General features: G+C 37.0%; 3 protein-coding genes across 3 annotated transcripts; all 3 read right to left on the bottom strand.

The window, feature by feature from the left end:
- Window positions 1-639: 639 nt before the first annotated feature.
- On the bottom strand, window positions 640-1,602 carry LOC113305744. Its single transcript, XM_026554750.1, has 2 exons — window positions 1,470-1,602; window positions 640-1,385 (listed from the first exon to the last, which is right to left on the bottom strand). Exons 1-2 carry the CDS (start codon window positions 1,600-1,602, stop codon window positions 640-642), a joined length of 879 nt encoding a protein of 292 aa, XP_026410535.1.
- Window positions 1,603-4,619: 3,017 nt separating this feature from the next.
- Window positions 4,620-6,208, bottom strand: LOC113301378. The gene is made up of 2 exons (XM_026550151.1): window positions 6,170-6,208; window positions 4,620-6,092 (listed from the first exon to the last, which is right to left on the bottom strand). The coding sequence occupies exon 2, from the start codon at window positions 6,064-6,066 to the stop codon at window positions 5,497-5,499; it is 570 nt and encodes a 189-aa protein (XP_026405936.1). The 5' UTR covers window positions 6,067-6,092; window positions 6,170-6,208; the 3' UTR covers window positions 4,620-5,496.
- A 4,760-nt stretch (window positions 6,209-10,968) lies between these two features.
- On the bottom strand, window positions 10,969-12,761 carry LOC113305745 (F-box protein At4g09920-like). The gene is made up of 2 exons (XM_026554751.1): window positions 11,859-12,761; window positions 10,969-11,262 (listed from the first exon to the last, which is right to left on the bottom strand). Exons 1-2 carry the CDS (start codon window positions 12,759-12,761, stop codon window positions 10,969-10,971), a joined length of 1,197 nt encoding a protein of 398 aa, XP_026410536.1.
- Window positions 12,762-17,755: the final 4,994 nt, after the last annotated feature.

The raw sequence follows: 17,755 nt of genomic DNA on the forward strand, positions 1-17,755 counted from the left end.
TAGTACTTCTACTTGTGCGCTTCAATTTGAGCCAAATATTGATTTATTTCCACGACATCATCGAATATTAAAAAGATATTTGACAATATGAGTGACAGTGGGTAGCTAGCTAAGAATTTGTAAAACTAATTCAGAGTTCAAGTCTCTCATCATGCAACAAATCAAACAAAGCCGTTTACTTGTTTGGAAACTAGAAGCAGGGTGCATATATTCCTCCAGAAGCAATGAGGAATTTGTTTCTGCTGATAAAAAAAGAATTAGAATGGGAATTTGTTTGAGTCGATTTTCAAAGAAATATAGATTGCTGTACCACTTGTAGTCTAGTAGTATCCACTATCCGGAACTAAATGTGCATTGCACGCGGTATTATTCACGACATACGATTCACATCACTATCAGGTGTCATGATTTTTATGCTGCTAGAGCTCACCATATATTGCCTTTGAATTGCAACATGCCCATTAGACAAAAATTTTGCTTTATTTCAACGGGATCCGAAGTCTTGCTCCTTTTTTACAAGCAAGATTTCCCTTTGACGAGTATTGACTCAAATATCTTTTTTTTTTTTTCCGAAAGGAAAAAGTTATACTAAAGAGAAGAATCCAACCAAATACAACAAGTTAGCCATTTCAGGCTAGATTACATATGAATGATCGCTTCCCAGTTATGCAATATTTGCACACTGTCAATGAATTTAAAAGTATCTTTATCACAACTCCATAAGACCAAAGTCTGCTTGATATGCATAATAAGCTCATACACAGACTTATTCCTTCCCCAAAATGCTCTAATATTCCTTTCTTCCCAAATGATCCAAAACAAAGCGTAATGGAAAATATTCCATATTTCCTTGCACCTTCCTGACAAAATGTTGTTATCCCAAGCTTGAAACAACCGAAGGACTGTACCTGATAGAGGCCAAGAAATATGGAAGGCCTTAATGAAGTAATCCCATACTTCAAAAGTAGTTTGACAGTGTAAGAAAAGGTGATCTGCAGACTCGTCCATCGCACCATACATCACACATGCAGAACTAGGAATTTCTACTCCTCTGTGATGCAACATACCTCTTGTAGGTAAAGAATGATTGAAAGCATCCCACAACATAAAAGTTACTTTAGGAGGAATTGAGTTCATCCACAATAACTTGCTGAAAGTGCAATCTTCCATATTTCCAACCAGAACTTCATAGCAAGTTTTTGTTGAGAATTTATCCATAATCTGCACCTGATCTTCCCCATCAGTCAAAACAGGGACAACTCCCAAATCTCTTGTTAAAAGATCCCATCCAAGATTTTCATTTACATTAAGTGAATGTTTAAAAACACCAGTCCATCTTCCTTCATGAATCATGTCAGCCATTGCGGCTTGCTTATTAACACGCGCTTTGAAGATAATTGGAAAGAGATCTTTAATACAGCCATTGACTAACCATTTATCATACTAGAATCTTATCCCTTTGCCACTACCCATCTTGGAAGTCGTAAAATTTTGAACGTCTAGAACCAATCTTGAAACATTTCTCCATAAGCTTTTGCCTTGAGCTTCATTATCATCAGTTGGCAGTATCACATCTTCAATAGCTTTCATCTTCTGTTGCATTATCCTTCTCTATGAAGTCTTCTTTTGAGTAGAGTATCTCCAGACCCATTTTACTAGCAAAGCCTTATCAGTCTGCCTAAGACTCCTCACACCTAAGCCTCCACATTTCTTTGTTTTACAAATTTTTGGCCATCTCACCCATGCCATCTTCCTCTTATCTTGAGTAGAGACCCATAAAAAATTTCTCATTAGAGCAATCACCTTCTTTTCAACACTAACTGGAAGGTTGAATAAGGATAAGAAATATATGAGTAATCTGGAAAGGCAATGCGTAATTAGAACTAGTCTCCCTGCTTTATTTAGAAACTTTCTTTTCCAAGTAGCTAATTTCATATGCATTTTCTCAAGCACAGAGTCTCAAATATATATACTTCTAGAGCTAACACCAATAGGAAGTCCTAGATACTTAACAAGCAGCTTCTCAGTTTTACAGCCTAATTCTTTAGCTAGAACTTCAATAACATCATCATCTCCAACACTAATCATGGTACTCTTCTCCAGGTTTAATATCATGTCAGTAAGAGCTTCAAATATTGAAAGAATGATGAAAAGTCTGGTAACTTCATCGGTATCAGCATTGAGGAAAATAAGAGTATCATCAACAAACTGAAGATGAGATATCATTGTACCTGATTCTACCACTTTAAATCCACTCTCAACTGCATCATTCATAAGCTTAGATAGAATTTCAACTACAAGAAGAAACAAATAAGGAGAGAGTGAATCTCCCTGTCTTCATCCTTTCTCTGGCTTAAACTTTTCAATTGAGTTTCCATTTACCATAACTGATAGATGAGTAGAGGAAACACACAATTTTATCCATGCAATCCATCTTTCCCAAAATCCATGCTTGTGCAAAATACAGAAAAGAGCTTGCCAATTGATGTTATCAAATGCTTTCTCCATATCAACTTTACACGAGATTCCTGGAACTTTGGACTTCAACCTGCTATCCACACACTCATTGGAAATTAAAACACCATCCAGAATTTGCATGTCATGTGTGAAAGCTCCTTGGTAATCTGAGATGAGAGAAGGCATTAATTTTTTCAATCTGTCAGCAAGCATCTTAGATATAATCTTGTAAGCACTTCCTATAATACTTGGAGGCCTGAAGTCTCTAGGAGCACAAGAGTCCTCTTTATTTGGAATGAGAGATATGAAAGAGCAGTTTAACCTCCAATCAAGGGAGCCAAACTTGAAGAAATCATCAACCATTCTCATAAAATCACCTTTTATAGTATTCCAACATTTTTTGTAGAATTCAACTGAGAAGCCATCAGGGCCTGGAGACTTGTTGTTTCCCAAGTGTTTAATGAATTCCCAAACTTCAAATTCAGTGAACCTTTTATCCAACCATTCCTTCTTCTCCTCACCCACATTAGGGAAACTCAAAGAGTTCAAAGAAGAATAAACACTATTATGTTCAGAGAAAAGATGAATATAGTAGTTTCTTAACCTTTCTTTGATAGCAGCTTGATCAAAGCAGTCAACACCTTTCATTTGGATCTTAGCAATAGTGTTCCTTATTTTTGTAGAACTAGCTATTATGTGGAAATAACCAGTGTTAGCATCTCCCTATTTGAACCATTTTGCTTTGCTCTAAGATGCCATTTCCTTGCTTCCATATTTTCAGCATTTTTAATGGACTCTTTTTCTCCAACAGATTAAGCTCATTAATCTTTTCATTTAACACCTTTTTCTCAGTATAAACAGCTCCAAATTCAGTTTTACCCCAAGGCTTAATGAAGTGCTTAAGGTTTTGAAGTTTGAGAAAGAAAATGGTACTAGAACTTCCAGAATAAGACATAGAATTCCACCAAACTTTAACTTGTTTAGCAAAGTCCTTGTGATCAATCCAGCTTTTCTCTAGTTTGAAATAAGTCTTTCTACTGATAGAATGACTAGTAATGACCATCAAAGGGTTATGATCAGAGTCTGTTCTAGTTAGTGCGATTAGTAAAACATTAGCGAAAGCTTCATCAAAAATAACACTAAAAAGAAATCTGTCTAGCCTACACAGGAGAGGATCAACATGATTATTAGACCAAGTATAAGAACCACCCACCAAAGTCTAATCCACCAAATCTTGTTGCAGAATGAAATTATTCAGAAATCCAGAGTTTCTGCTATCTGCATCCCCCCTATTCCTTTCATCATCAGACCTTACTGCATTAAAATCTCCTGCAAAACAAATTGGAACAGTCCACCAATGTCTTACTTCTTCCAATTCTTCCCAGAATGAAGCTCTATCATTGTAATCACAAGGACTATAAAGATTAATAATAGCCCATTTAGAACCGTTGGATTCGTTCACTAACTGAGTTGAGATGTTATTAAGGACAATTCTCTCATTCTCCTTAGTGAACCTGTTACTATCCCATATAGACAAGAGACCTCCACTTGCTCCTACTGAAGGTTTATAATTCCAATCAAAGTAATCATCATACCAAAGCTGCCTTATGAACCAGTTAGAAAACTTCATAATCTTGGTTTCTTGGATAAGACAGACTGCCCATTTTTGATTATTAATAAGGTTTCTAAGAGAAGTTACCTTATCAAAGTCATTAAGACCTCTAACATTATATCATAAGATTTTAAAATCCATCATCATTGACCCTTCCTTGTAATTCAGAACACCCTATTATCTCCTCCTCTTGCGGTAAACAATGTTTCACATCTTCCTCACTTTGACTTTTAAACCTGCCTTTATAATTGAGAACAATCTTAGTCATATTCTTTCTCGAAGACGAAATATTATCGGCACTAATATGGCCATAACTACAAGCCAAATTAACAAAAGAGCTGACAGTCTTATCAATAGTCTCTTCATCACCATATGGAACTGATTTGGTCATGTTAAGACGTTGTACTACTTCATCTTCCATCTCCTTTATTGTACTGCCCTCTGTAATGGACTCTTTTTCTTTTTCTTCATGCATGTCTTCTCCCAAACTTCCGTTCACAGAGTCTTCTTCATTACGCAAGTGACTAAACCTGGAACCTGATGCGTTTAATGAGATATTATTATTAGGATTATTCTGGTCCATAGATACACTCTTTCTAGGTTTAGAAACAAAAATACAACTGGCTTATTGATCTTCACTAATAACATGCCCCACACCGTCTGTAATATAACCCTGGCTTGCACTTAGGCTCACCACCTTTGGATCAGCATCTTTATTTCCGTTCAACGCTCCCCGAGAATAGCTTGTTAAAGAAGGAAAATTTGAATTTTTCGGATTCTTTGCACCAAATATTTCGTCGAAATTTTGAACTTTCCTTGAATAGTCCAAATCAGTTAGCTGATCCTTTGGCTGATACTCCGGATCCCATGTAATCTGAATCACCACCTTCTCCCCCTCAAGCTCCATCAGAAGCACCGCCGGAACACCATTACAACCACCCTTAACAGAAACCCTAAAATAATGACATCCTTTTTTGTCTTGTATCTATAAGGTTTCCGATGAAATTTGATGAACATCTCCAAGCTCCTTTCCTATCTTAATCATGACTTGTGAGCTCCAAAGTTTAGAAAGCAAACCCTTGATTTTAAACCAGTGAATTTCCTTATAATAGTTCTCCACTGGAATAACAGTCAGAGTCTCAGACTTACATTCCCTATCATTGGTTTTTGCTTGACTATAACCTCCTTCTTAGTGTTCAAGATTACTCCAGTTTCTTTGTCCTCACAGCCAAACCACTTACAGATTTTAATGATGATGTTGTTCTGAGTCCATATCAATGGCTTCCATAGTCTTTTCCATTCATCGTCCTCGATAGAAAAGATCGCAGAGAGCATATTGATTTCTTGTAGCTCAATAAATCTGAAAGTCTTAATCTTCCTTTTTATAATACCAGCAATCTTTGACCATGATGTTTTATGAGAAATCTTCACCAGACCCCACCCCATTTTCGTTCCTCCTTGTTGCTTAACTGAGGAAAACTCGTAACATCTTGTAAAGTAGCCACTGGATTGGAAGGTTTCCTATGAAGAAAAGTCTCCATTACTTCAGCCAACATGGACCAATCCTCTCGGTTTTCACCTCCAGGAAAACATATACTAAACTTCTTGCTTTCACCATCTTTCCGAAACCTAGATAATCTTAGGTATTCTCCTGCATCATTGCTTTGAAGATGCATCAAATAAACATCTTCACCAAGTCTCTCAGACCATTTCACTTTCCCAGATTCGCCCTTAGAGATTGAAACTAGGATTGGAGTCATCCAAGATATCATCTTATTGTCAACTTCTAACCAAGAACTAAAAACCCCATAACCTCTTTCTGTGATCTTGATAACCTCGACAGCACCGACAAAATCTTCCTCCATTGAAAAAGATTTTCTCTCCAGTTGGATAAATCTTCTTTGAGGTTCTTCACGAGAAGAACCAGTGATACCTTTTCCTGATCTCAAAGAACTCTCCAAAGACTGGGATTGAGATGGATCTAATCCCTTCATCATACGTTGCCTCCTTTGTTTATATCTTTCTGTAAACATAAAGAAATTGAAAGAAAACTAAAACTCAAAATAAAAACAATCAAAGTGAAAAGAAAACTATACTAACCAATAAATCTGAAGGATCGAAGATCCCTCCTTGGACAGCGATGAAGTTCAATTAGCACACTCACAAACTGATTCAGATCCTAAGATCGAAACAATTGTGAGGCTGAGTTTGCAGAATCGCCATTTTTGTGGGTCATTCTTATCCCCAAAGAGAGATAAATAGGTTTGTACCGACTCCAATATCATTGGCAAGAGCTAAATATGAGGTCAAAAACCAAAATTCCAATTCGGCGGTTGATATACGGAATAATTCAAAATATCAGTTCCCATTGGGGTGTTAAATGAGACGTCCTGGTATTAATGGTGGAGCCAATGTTCAAGATAGGACGGGGTAAAATATCTCCCACTATAACGCATCAAATCAAACCAAAAATCCCAAAGACGACTTCATGTCTTACGTATGAATGTTAAATTTGAATGAGGGATGCTTTTTTTATTCCTTGAATGATACAAAAAAGGAGAAACCAAATCCAAATTCTGAATCCCACCCTTATGAATTGGTAGAATACGTAAAGAACAGCTAATAACACAAACAAACCATTTTCTCTTTAAGATTGAAGCTTTTAGAAATCTTTGTTGGCAAGTTTTACTTGTATTTTTATCAGTACAATATATTATTAGATTGTTCGAAAATTTTGAGGTGGTGGAGATAACTAAACTAGAAGTAAATTAAAGATATTTGTGAGAGCAGGCATAATCGTTGGAAGCATGCACATGGAGTCTTTTGATGCACAAGTCTTTTGGAGTCAGCAGAAATGAAATTTGTTAAAGTCACAAGGGAAACGGTGACTACAGCCACATATATGCAGTAAAATCTAGGAAGTTCCAATCGTGTTCCATTATCGTCCAATCGTGTTTGGTGTCTTGATTAAATCCCTCTCTTATTTAGTATTTGAGATGAGGGAGGGTCCCTGCACGTGCATAGCACTTGAGATCTGCTTGTAAATAATAAAAATGATTCGTGTAATCAGTTAAGAATTTGCTGAAGTGGAGAAGTATGATTTAAGGTTGTTTTTGTTCTCGTTTCGTGAAATTGATATTTAGGGTTCAGTAGAAAATTTAGAAGGTAATCTCCTTTTTTTTTTTTTTTTAAGTTTGTTATTGCTGTAGGGAGTGCTACCGGATGAAATTTTGGTGGTGTGAAAAATCAGGATGATTTTATTGGCTGAAATATACTCCGGTGGGGCCAGAAGCTCTCAGAAGAGAGCTTTGTTCAGCTTTTAACCACAACAGAGAAAAATCACCTGAAATCATATTATTAATGCGGGATTTATATTTTGCATGGTTAGTAAGATCCAGACATATTTCTTCATGAACCGACATGCTGTAATAATTAAAATTTTGCACGAAAATGTTTTATGAATGCAGTATAATGAAACATGCTTTAGATGATATAAGGAACACATTAATCCAGATTCAGTACTAACAATTTTTCTTTCATTGTCATTATATCTTATGCGATATTTCTAGAATTTTTGTTTCATTCATCCAGATCCAGTACTAACCATCCGTGAAACAAAAGGCGTTCCATGTTATGGGGAATCTTGTTCAATTATGAATTTTATTGAAAAAGCCTGTTACGTTATGGGCTTGAACAGATACTATTTGGTTGAGAAGCCTGATACAAAGATTTTTTTCTATTGATTCAAGTTGCTCGTTTCTTCTTGAATTAGGGTGAGATCCGTAAAAGGTTTGTACATGGAAGTTTCTGGTGTGATGATGCCAACACGTCGCTTCAATCAGAGTCTAGCTATATGTTGACATAGCACGAAATATGTTTCTGTGCTAATCAATAGTTTAAGGAAACACGACGCAAATCAAATGCTTACATGATTTGGAAAATATAATATAGTTCGAATGTGCGACTAACGAAATGACGATCTACACAATATATAAAACTAAAAACAAAACTTATGAAAACAAAAACAACACGAACTACATAGATAACCTAGGGAATATGTTAGTGGCATGGACATCAGGAGCACATTTTCCAGACTGTCCAACAAAATTCTTCAACGAGACTGCGCTCCTCATGTGAGGAATAATTCGAACCCATGTTTTCCACGGTATTGTCCCCCAAATTTCCGTCCAAGTTCTGGTGAGTGTATTGTAACGCAATAAACGCCTATTCTGCCACAATAGGAGATCGTTGTTATTTCCAAAGGCTATCGGGTTATAAGTCGGTCAATCATCCCCATACTTTTCCAAGATAATGCTCATCTTGTGATCCCAATTCCATTCCCCGCCAGGTGCCCATGTATGAATATTTTCTTCGGATATGGGTGCCCAGAAATCTATCTGTGGCTTATCAACCGCCTCGTGGATGTGGTAAAATAAAAGGTGGTCTACACACATGACCATCCCAAGTGATTGGTAAGAATCAATCCAAAATTGACCCCTAGATATATGATGCGGGTGCATGGAACTTCTCGGTGTCTAAATTGAAAGATACTATATTGTGCTTAAGACACTCCTTCCAAAAATACAACCATGTGCGTGGACACCTGAACCCCGAAAAGTATAAGGACTCTCCCATATGTTCCTCCATCCACTCTCGTCTCATAGAGTGTATACTTGAAGTATACCATCCCTGTCAACGCGAAATACCTTGTACGAATTGGTAGGTTGGCAGTAGCCGAAACCCCCAACTACGTTGTACCGCGGATACCATGAAAGTATTGGATCTCGTGCAATTAGGATGCTTAGTTTTGGAAGATGGATGTGCTCCCGCGTTGTTGGATTCATAATGTAAATAGGATCTTGTATGTCGTGGTGTGTAATGTAAAAACATACCAGACCATTGCAGGATCCAACTATTGAGTGTGAATTAGTCCATCCATAGATTCCTTCATCCGGGACGTGATTATTATTGGTTGTTACCATCAGGTTGAAATCTTCCTCGTTAAAGTGTTCTCTATAGAAGAGTTGAGTAACTTTGTCTTTCCTCATTCCGTGTGTGACACCAAAAAGGAGTCCATTTTGTTTGTCCGCTAGGACATTATTCCACTCTTTGTAAACCCTTTTGCTTGCTAAAACACTTTCTGTAGTTTCGAGGCGTTGTAATATCTCGGTAGTCAATTCCGGCAACATCTCCATCACAATTGCTGATGAAATATTATTATCAGCAAAAAATAACAAGTATTAAGGATTTTCTTATTGCAGATTGCTACAAGGAGATACGAGCAAAGCTTATATAGACATCTCCCGCATATTGCACCTGTTGGCCAATGGTCGCGTTCTTAATGAGCAGGCGTTATTTTGAATGTTTTTGCCGGTTACAACTATATGCACCTGTTGGCCAATGGTTGCATTCTCAACGAGCATGCGTTATTTTGAAATAGTTGCACGGTTACAACTATATGCACCTGTTGGCCAATGGTCGCGTTGCTGTGCAGCTCTCGTCTGTCGATGTGAGTATGTCTTACAGACAACCAATAGCCGAGTGGAGTGAAACAAACTTGAAATAGATTGATGAGTACATATTGGTTGTTATGTATGCTTACAGAAAATTGACATAGTAATGAAAGTGGTTGTTTTGTTCCAAATGGTCTTCGGAGAGCCTTAGAGAAGCTACAATGGTTACACTCTCAAGAAATCAGACATACTTTAGAGAGAGATTAATTACATTTAGCTCCAATGATTTCCCTTGGAAAATGTAAATGCATTCCACGATACGCCGACCTCCTTACAAAAATGGATGCAGATAATGTATGTCAACCGATTTACATATTTTTTGTCCCTCGAGATAAATTCGTCGTAGTCGTGGCAGTCTATTTTTGTACATCATCTGCGAAACAATTTGCAGGTAGTTGTCGCTACTGATATTATGTAGCATCCACGTGATGAAAATCGTCTGAATTTCTAGGCATATCAGAAGGTTACGCCGAGGAAGAGGATCTGAACAACGAAAGTTCACCTCCTGTAAAAGACACCACCAGTATTGCCCAAGACGAGGGGTTGATGAAGACACTCGAGACAAGAGTTGCTGGGCTCACTCAACACATGGATGGTATAGCTGCCCAAGACCAATCGCCAGAGCTCGTTGATAAAATTAGAAAAGTCCCTAATATTCGGGACTGGTAATATGGCACTTGTTAACCCTCGGATAAGAATATTTACCTTCCAAAATGAACCTACAGCAAGAGAAAGTCAACCTGCAAACTAACAAGTGGCCTCCACAATCAAATTTCATCATCATTTATATATCACTTTATTTTTTCATTCCAATACTGTTGGATCTTCAATATTAACTCCACGAAACAGGAGGGGAAAAAAACTCTCAAATGTTCCCGTAAATATCGCGAAAATTCCAAGTCATTTGGACATAAAAAAAAATTGAATATATTCGACGAAGATGGCTTCTGTTACTGTATCCTCCCATTAAAGCTTGGGTGTTAGAAAATTAACTCTTATGTAGCCAAAGGCCCCGGTAGATAGAAATTAATGAAAAAATTCGTTTTAGGAGTAAAAAAAAGTAGATTAAATGCCAAACTAACAAATTGCATTTAAACCTTCACTACTGCTTCTCCTCTCCTGTAGTATAATACATCAATATTTCTCCTTTATTATATATATCCTGAATTCTATCCTCTCCAATATCCTTCGCACAAAAATGCTTTTAAGCAAATCAATGATAACAAAACTCCGTTAAAACTAAGTTCGGCAATCTGCGCTACATAAACTTTTTATGTAATATCCCTTGCATACCAATTTCAACCGGTATTATATAAATTTTAATTAAATTTAGTTAAACGGTTATCAGAAAAAAAACAACTCTCGTTTGACATATTGAAAGAACTGTTAAGTGTCTTCAGATCTTGTCAAGAACTTAACCATACAATTTGGGGGTTTCAGTAACATTAGAAGCTGCTTCATAAAAATGTTTTGTTCCAAATGGTCTTCGGAGAGCCTTAGAGAAGCTACAATGGTAACACCCTCAATAAATCGGACATACTTCAGAAAGAGTTTAATTACATTTAGCTCCATTGATTGCCCTTCGAAATTTTTGAATTTGATTACCTTGAGGTGCGGTGGCGAACGTCTAGGATCAAGTGACCAACAATCATCATCCTCTACGCAAGTGATTTTAACACTCTACACAGTAATCAAAGCAAATGTTCAGCAAAATATGAATGCTACTTAGTATATATGAGAGAACCCAAATGGGTGTGCAAAAAAATAAAAAGTTAATGAAAGCTCAGTGACTTGCAAAGGGGAAGACGAGTTATTCTAGTTTAGACAATTGACTTTTTAAAAACGAATCAGCAGTTTCCCAAAATACGGTAACAATAGTTCTCAATCGACTACCAATGGTAACAAAAAGAAAAAGAAAATCCTTTTTTATTACATTAAGAGGTAAGGGATGAGCAATTCACCCGAGGAAAGAGAATCGATTCTAGAGTAGGCAACCTATGGAGAAACTTGAAGAATGTTCTGATCAAATCGGGTGAATCAAACCTATTGTAATGTAATAGGTAATCAACTTCCAGATGGATCAAATTGGTAAATGTAAGTGAATCGTTAATCTGGATATCTGATTCTCTTAGAACTTAATAACAGAAAGAAAAAAAAGGAGTAAATCACTGGTTGAGATTCAGACAAAATAAAACTGATACTACAAATGTTCCATACTGAATATTTTCACAGCAACATAATAAATGTAAAGAATCATCCAGAATAATGACGCATACCAGAAATGAGTCAGCACAGATTCTAAGGAACTTTGCACTTGAAAGCTTTTCAAAAATCTTGACAAATACTTCGATTGGGTGGTCGTATTGGCTGAAATCCTTCAAATCAATTTTAATATTGGCCTCGACTAGTGACGGAAAGCTACTGAGGATATAGTCTTCTGCTGGCTCTGCTATGTAGCTAATGGTCAATAGCTTAGGAGCATAAATCTCCACCGTAGACTCTAGTAATCTACAGTGAGTAATGGCCAAGTGCTTCAGTGTGGGGTTTGCAATGCATAACCGCTCGGACATCTCACAACCATTCAAACTCAACTCTTCAAGGATGGGGCAGTTCGAAAAGAATTTTCTTGTCGAGGTTATTTCATACAGAAACTGAAGAGACTGGAGCCAAAGGATCTCGAGCTTTGGAAAATAAACTGTGTTTGGATTATTTGGAATAATGAACTTTCCAACACCATCTTTGTTGCAACGTAAATCCAGCAGTGTCAACGAATCACAAGTAAAAAATGACAGAGGAATTGTGCAGAATATCCTCGAATATATCATGTGAAGATAAAATTCTTCAACTTTACATTTAATGATATTACTGATCCATCTAGAAACTTGAGATTTGTCAAAATCCTCATCCAAATCAAGATAGAATTTCTGGATACTAGGCTTTTCATGGAGAAACAGTACCGTGTCCAGAAATTTTTTGAACGATTTGGTTTCCATATTTCCTTCCTCCCTAAAAGGTTTTTGAGTTTTCCATTTACGTAAATCAAGGGTAGGGATAGAGTTGGACACATACTTCCATATTTTGGACAAAATGCAAGTAGGCGTAGCACATTTAGCTGGTACCAGTGAAAGAATATGGTGCAACAGATCAACAGGTAAAATGCTTATCCTATCCTCTCCCATGATTCAAAGTGATGTTTCTCCTGAAAAGGTAATTAAATGGGAGTGAGTATAAAAGAACATGAGTCAAATCTTCTCATTTCATCAAACAGTTGGCTTGTATGCGAATCAAACAAAGAGAGATAACCAAAAGGGGGTAGAGTACACAGAACTTCTTCAGCAGTTGAAAACTTCATTTCACAAATTAAACAAACTAGTCCTTCTGATATAGGGGTGCGAAATCCCTGTCGGATAACGACAGCAGTATCCTCTCAAAGAAGAGAATATTATCAGCCAAATCATGATAATATTATCACCCAAATCTCTTAACATGAAATAATACCAGTGAAACCAAATCAATCAAAACTACTGTACCTGCTAGTTCATAGAAACATACACATTGGCTATGGTCTCAGTTCGAACTCTGAACAGTTCTTCAAAGTTCAGATCCCGATGCGCAACAACAAATCCTAAAATCATAAAACAAACACCCATGTTAGAACAACAAACCTTCAAATCAGATCATATTCCCAAACCATAAAATAGAAATTTGATAAATCATTAAATCAAAACAGACCAAACTTATACCTTCAGTTCTTCGGAGTTAAAACCCTAAACAAAATTAAAAACAAATTCACAGTTTAGATTAACAGATTTCACAAAATAAACATTTAGATCGAAATTGATGATGACAAAACACTTGCGCAAACGATAACCCTAAAAAATATAGAAACCTCTTAATCGATTCAGCTAGTGGGAAAAAAGGGGAAGAAAACTGCAGCTGTGAACGAAAGAGAGACTGAAAAAGAAAAATAAAAGGATGAGTCGAGTCGGTGGAAGATGAATACAAGGGAATCCTCTAATTCGTTTTGGTGTGGGGTGGAAAAAACTGTCACGCATGTGTTGATTTTTTTTAACTTATTCTGATAAGGGTAACCATGTTCGTGTCCGACATTTCTCATTGTTTTGTGTCGTGAACTTGGCATGGTAAGGGTAGTCTGGTCATTTTATGGATCACCGTAAAATTTGTTGTATTTTTTGGGCAAGGATAATTTGGTCATTTCTGCGGTCACCGTAAAACAAATTTGTAGTTTCCCTGGAAGGGTAATTTGGTCATTTGAGTAGTAGCAGGAAAAATCGTTGCACCGCTTTTGCATGGTTAATTTGGTCATTCCTTCACGGTCACCGTAAAAATTGTTAAACATTTTCTGTAATCGGGTCAATTTCGCAGCCACGGTAAAAATTTGTAGCATGAGTTTGTGTGTTAAAGGTAAGCTAGATAACTAAAACCTGACATTTTTCGACAAGGAGAATATGATATTTTACATACCCTGATATTCCGATGAACTGGGGCTGTAAAAGGTCACGTTTTTTTTTGTTCCTCAGTGGATTTTACTGTCCAGCACACAAACTGAGGTCTATCTCTAGTAACCCACCGAACCAAATGATATATATGATACCTTATATATCAATGAGTCTCCAAGTGCATCAGATACTAAGGAGAATATGAAAATGACCGGATTATCCTTAATGGGAAGTTTCGGGTGACTCTGAAAATAACCAGACTACCCTCATATTCCGATGAACTGGAGCTGTTAAAAGTCATGTTTTTTTTTGTTCCTTAGTGGATTTACTGTCCGACACACAAACAGAGGTCTATCTCTTGTAACCTGATAACCTGAGTTTATCTCATCGGAATGACATCCTGAGGTCTATCTCTAATAACCTGGGCACCTGCGTTCGTATACTGGATGGTTAAATTCACCCCTGGAATCCGTATGTCGACTTAGGTCGATCATATGGTATAACCCACCAAACCAAATGAATTATAGGGTAGCCTATATATCAATGAGTCTCCTGGTGCATCAAATACTCAGGAGACTTTGAAAATGACCGGACCATCCTTACCAAAAATAAATGCAGCAGACATACTCAGGAGACTATGAAAATGACCGGATTATCCTTACTGGGAAAAGTCCCTGGTGATTGTGGAACTAACCAGACTACCCTCATATTCCGATGAACTGGGTCTGTACAATGTCAGGTTTTTTATCTCTAGTTACCTAATAACCTGAGTTTATCTCATCGGAATGACAACCTGAGGGCTATCTCTGGTAACCTGAGTTCGTATAGTGGATGGTTAAAATCACCCTAGGAATTTGTGTGCCAACTTAGGTCAATCATATGGTGTAACCCACCAAACCAAATGAACTTACCAAAAATAAGTGCAGCAGACATTCCGGGAGACTATGAAAATGACCGGATTATTCTTACTGGGAAAAATTCCGGGTGCCTGTGCAAATAACTAGACTACCTTCATATTCCGATGAACTGGGGCTGTAAAATTTCAGATTTTTTTTTGTTCCTCTGCGAATTTTACTGTCCGGCACACAAACTGAGGTCTATTGTAACCTGAGTTTATCTCATCGGAATGACAACCTGAGGTCTATATATCTCTCGTAACCTGGGCACCTGAGCTCGTATACTGGATGGTTAAATTCACCCAGGAATCCATATGCCGACTTAGGTCAATCATATAGTATAACCCACCAAACCAAATGAACTATAGGATACCTTATATATCAATGAGTTAAGTCAATCTCATAGGTATATCCATGATATCAAAAGAACATGATGGACCATATGTCGAATTAGGTCAGTCTTATAGTATATCCCAAGATGTTGAAATAATACGATTGATCATATGTCGAATTAGGTAAATCTTATATCACAATCCATGATTTCGATAGGATTTTAGGAATACATCATTTATCAATAACTTAGGTCAACCTCATAAGGTAAGGGAGCAGTGCTATCCCGCACGACCTTGCGGGAAGCTATCCCGCTCAAGCGGCTTCTTTACCGTTAGATCATGCTATAACCCAGATCTAACAGCCTTGAACTCTATAGGGAAAATGGTGGGTCCCTTCCTGAAACTGGTGGGTCCTTCCTTATACTGACAGGTCCTTTCCTGAGTGTGAATCTAACCATTGATTTGATCATCCAACGGTAAAGAAGCTGCTTTTGCGGGAAGCCATCCCGCAAAGTCGTCTGGGATAACATTTGTAGCAGGTATATCCCATGATATCGAAAGAATGCGACGGATCATGTTTCGAATTAATTCAATCTTATATCGTAATCCATGATATCGATAGGATTGTAAGAATACATATATACTTATGTCAATTTCATAAGGTATATCCCATGATATCGAAAGAATATGATGGATCATATGTCGAATTAGGTCAATCAGTCTTATAACATAACCCATGGTATCGAAATAATTACATGAATGCAATGTATGTTGATCCAATCTTATAGTATAACCCACTAGAAATATCACGTGCCGTAACGGCACGACATGAGGCTAATATAGGGTTATAGTAAATAGCTAATAAAAACATATAAAAAAAGAGTAATTCGACATTATATAATTAAGGATTATATTTAATTAGGTTCTGATGTCTTGTTAGACTGAATTCTACATATAAGAACTTATGAACCTGGAAGTTTGATATAAATAATTTTTAAAGTTGGTCTAAAGTGCAGTTGATTTAAGAGTAATTTCTGAAATTAAATCTTGCTAGTCAAATTGTTTTATCGTGTTATCTTATTTTATTTTTGATGATCACAACTAAAACAACATAAAACTGTTGTATCATCAATCCATTTAACAACGCTTGCATTTTAGTACCAATTCATTTTACTAACAAAAAAAATGTAAATAATTGTTATCTGGCTTATTTGATAAAATATTCTTACGTGTTACAAAAAGAATTTTCAAGGATGGGGCAGTTCGAAAAGAATTTTCTAGTCGAGGTTATTTCATCCAGAAACTGAAGAGGTGGGAAATCAGGCGTACATTTTTCAGATTGCCCAACAATAATTTGAATCGCAATGGTGTTAATGAGTACAATTTAGGACCCGGAAACAGACTGAAATCTACCGGTTCCGGATAATGGGTACCCATTGACTCTAAATCATGAGATCTTAGGAAATACCATACTAAATTTTGTTTTATTTTCCCATTATTTTACCTAGGTCGATTGGATGTCCCAGACGGTTGGACCATAGGTGTGTTACGTAAAAAAAATAAAATGAAAAAATGAAAAAACCAATGGTTGGCTGGTTAAACAATAACTAAACATTTAGCGGCTACACTATCATGTTGAAAAACGAAATTGTCCATCTCAGCATAGAAAAAAATCAAAATACAATTTTTTTTAAAACAACAGGAAAAAAGAATCTACTTAGATAACTAGGAATGTGTTAGTGGCATGGACTATATGAGAATACGTTTCCTATCGTCTACCAAAATTCTTCAAAGAGACAACGCTCCTCATGTGAGGAATAATTCTAATTCATGTTTCCAACGGTAGTTTCCCCCAAATTTCCGTCCAAGTTCCGTTGAGTGTATTGTAACGCAATAAACGCCTATTCTGCCAAAATAGGAGGTCGTTGTTCATTCCATAAGCTATCGGTTCATAACTGGGCGTCCACCATACATCCCTATCCTCTTCCAAGGAAATGCGCATCTTATGATTCCGATCCCATTCCCCGCCAGGCGCCCATATATGAATATTTTTTTTTCGGAAATGGGTGTCCAGAAATCTATCCGGGGCTCATCAGGCAATAGATGGATGTAGTAAAAAAAATAGGCGACCTCCGAACATGACCATACCAAGTGATGGGTAAGAATCTACCCATAATTCACTCCCAGGAATATCATGTGGGGGTATCGAATGTTCATGGAAAGTTTCGGTGTCCAAATTGAAAGATACGATGCAAGTATCCTGCGGACGACAATTATTCCAGAAAATACAACCATGTGCGTACACACCTGAACTCTGGAAAGTATAAGAATCTCCCTTATTATGTTCCTCCATCCCATCTCGTCTCCTAGAGTATGTACTTGAACTTTACCATCCATGTGAATGCGAACTACCTTGTACTCGTTGGTACGTTGACAATATCCAAAAACCCCAATAATGTTGTACCGTGCACACCACCCTTGATCT

This window comes from Papaver somniferum, chromosome 8 (assembly GCF_003573695.1).
Source record: "Papaver somniferum cultivar HN1 chromosome 8, ASM357369v1, whole genome shotgun sequence".
Taxonomy (NCBI): Eukaryota; Viridiplantae; Streptophyta; class Magnoliopsida; order Ranunculales; family Papaveraceae; genus Papaver; species Papaver somniferum.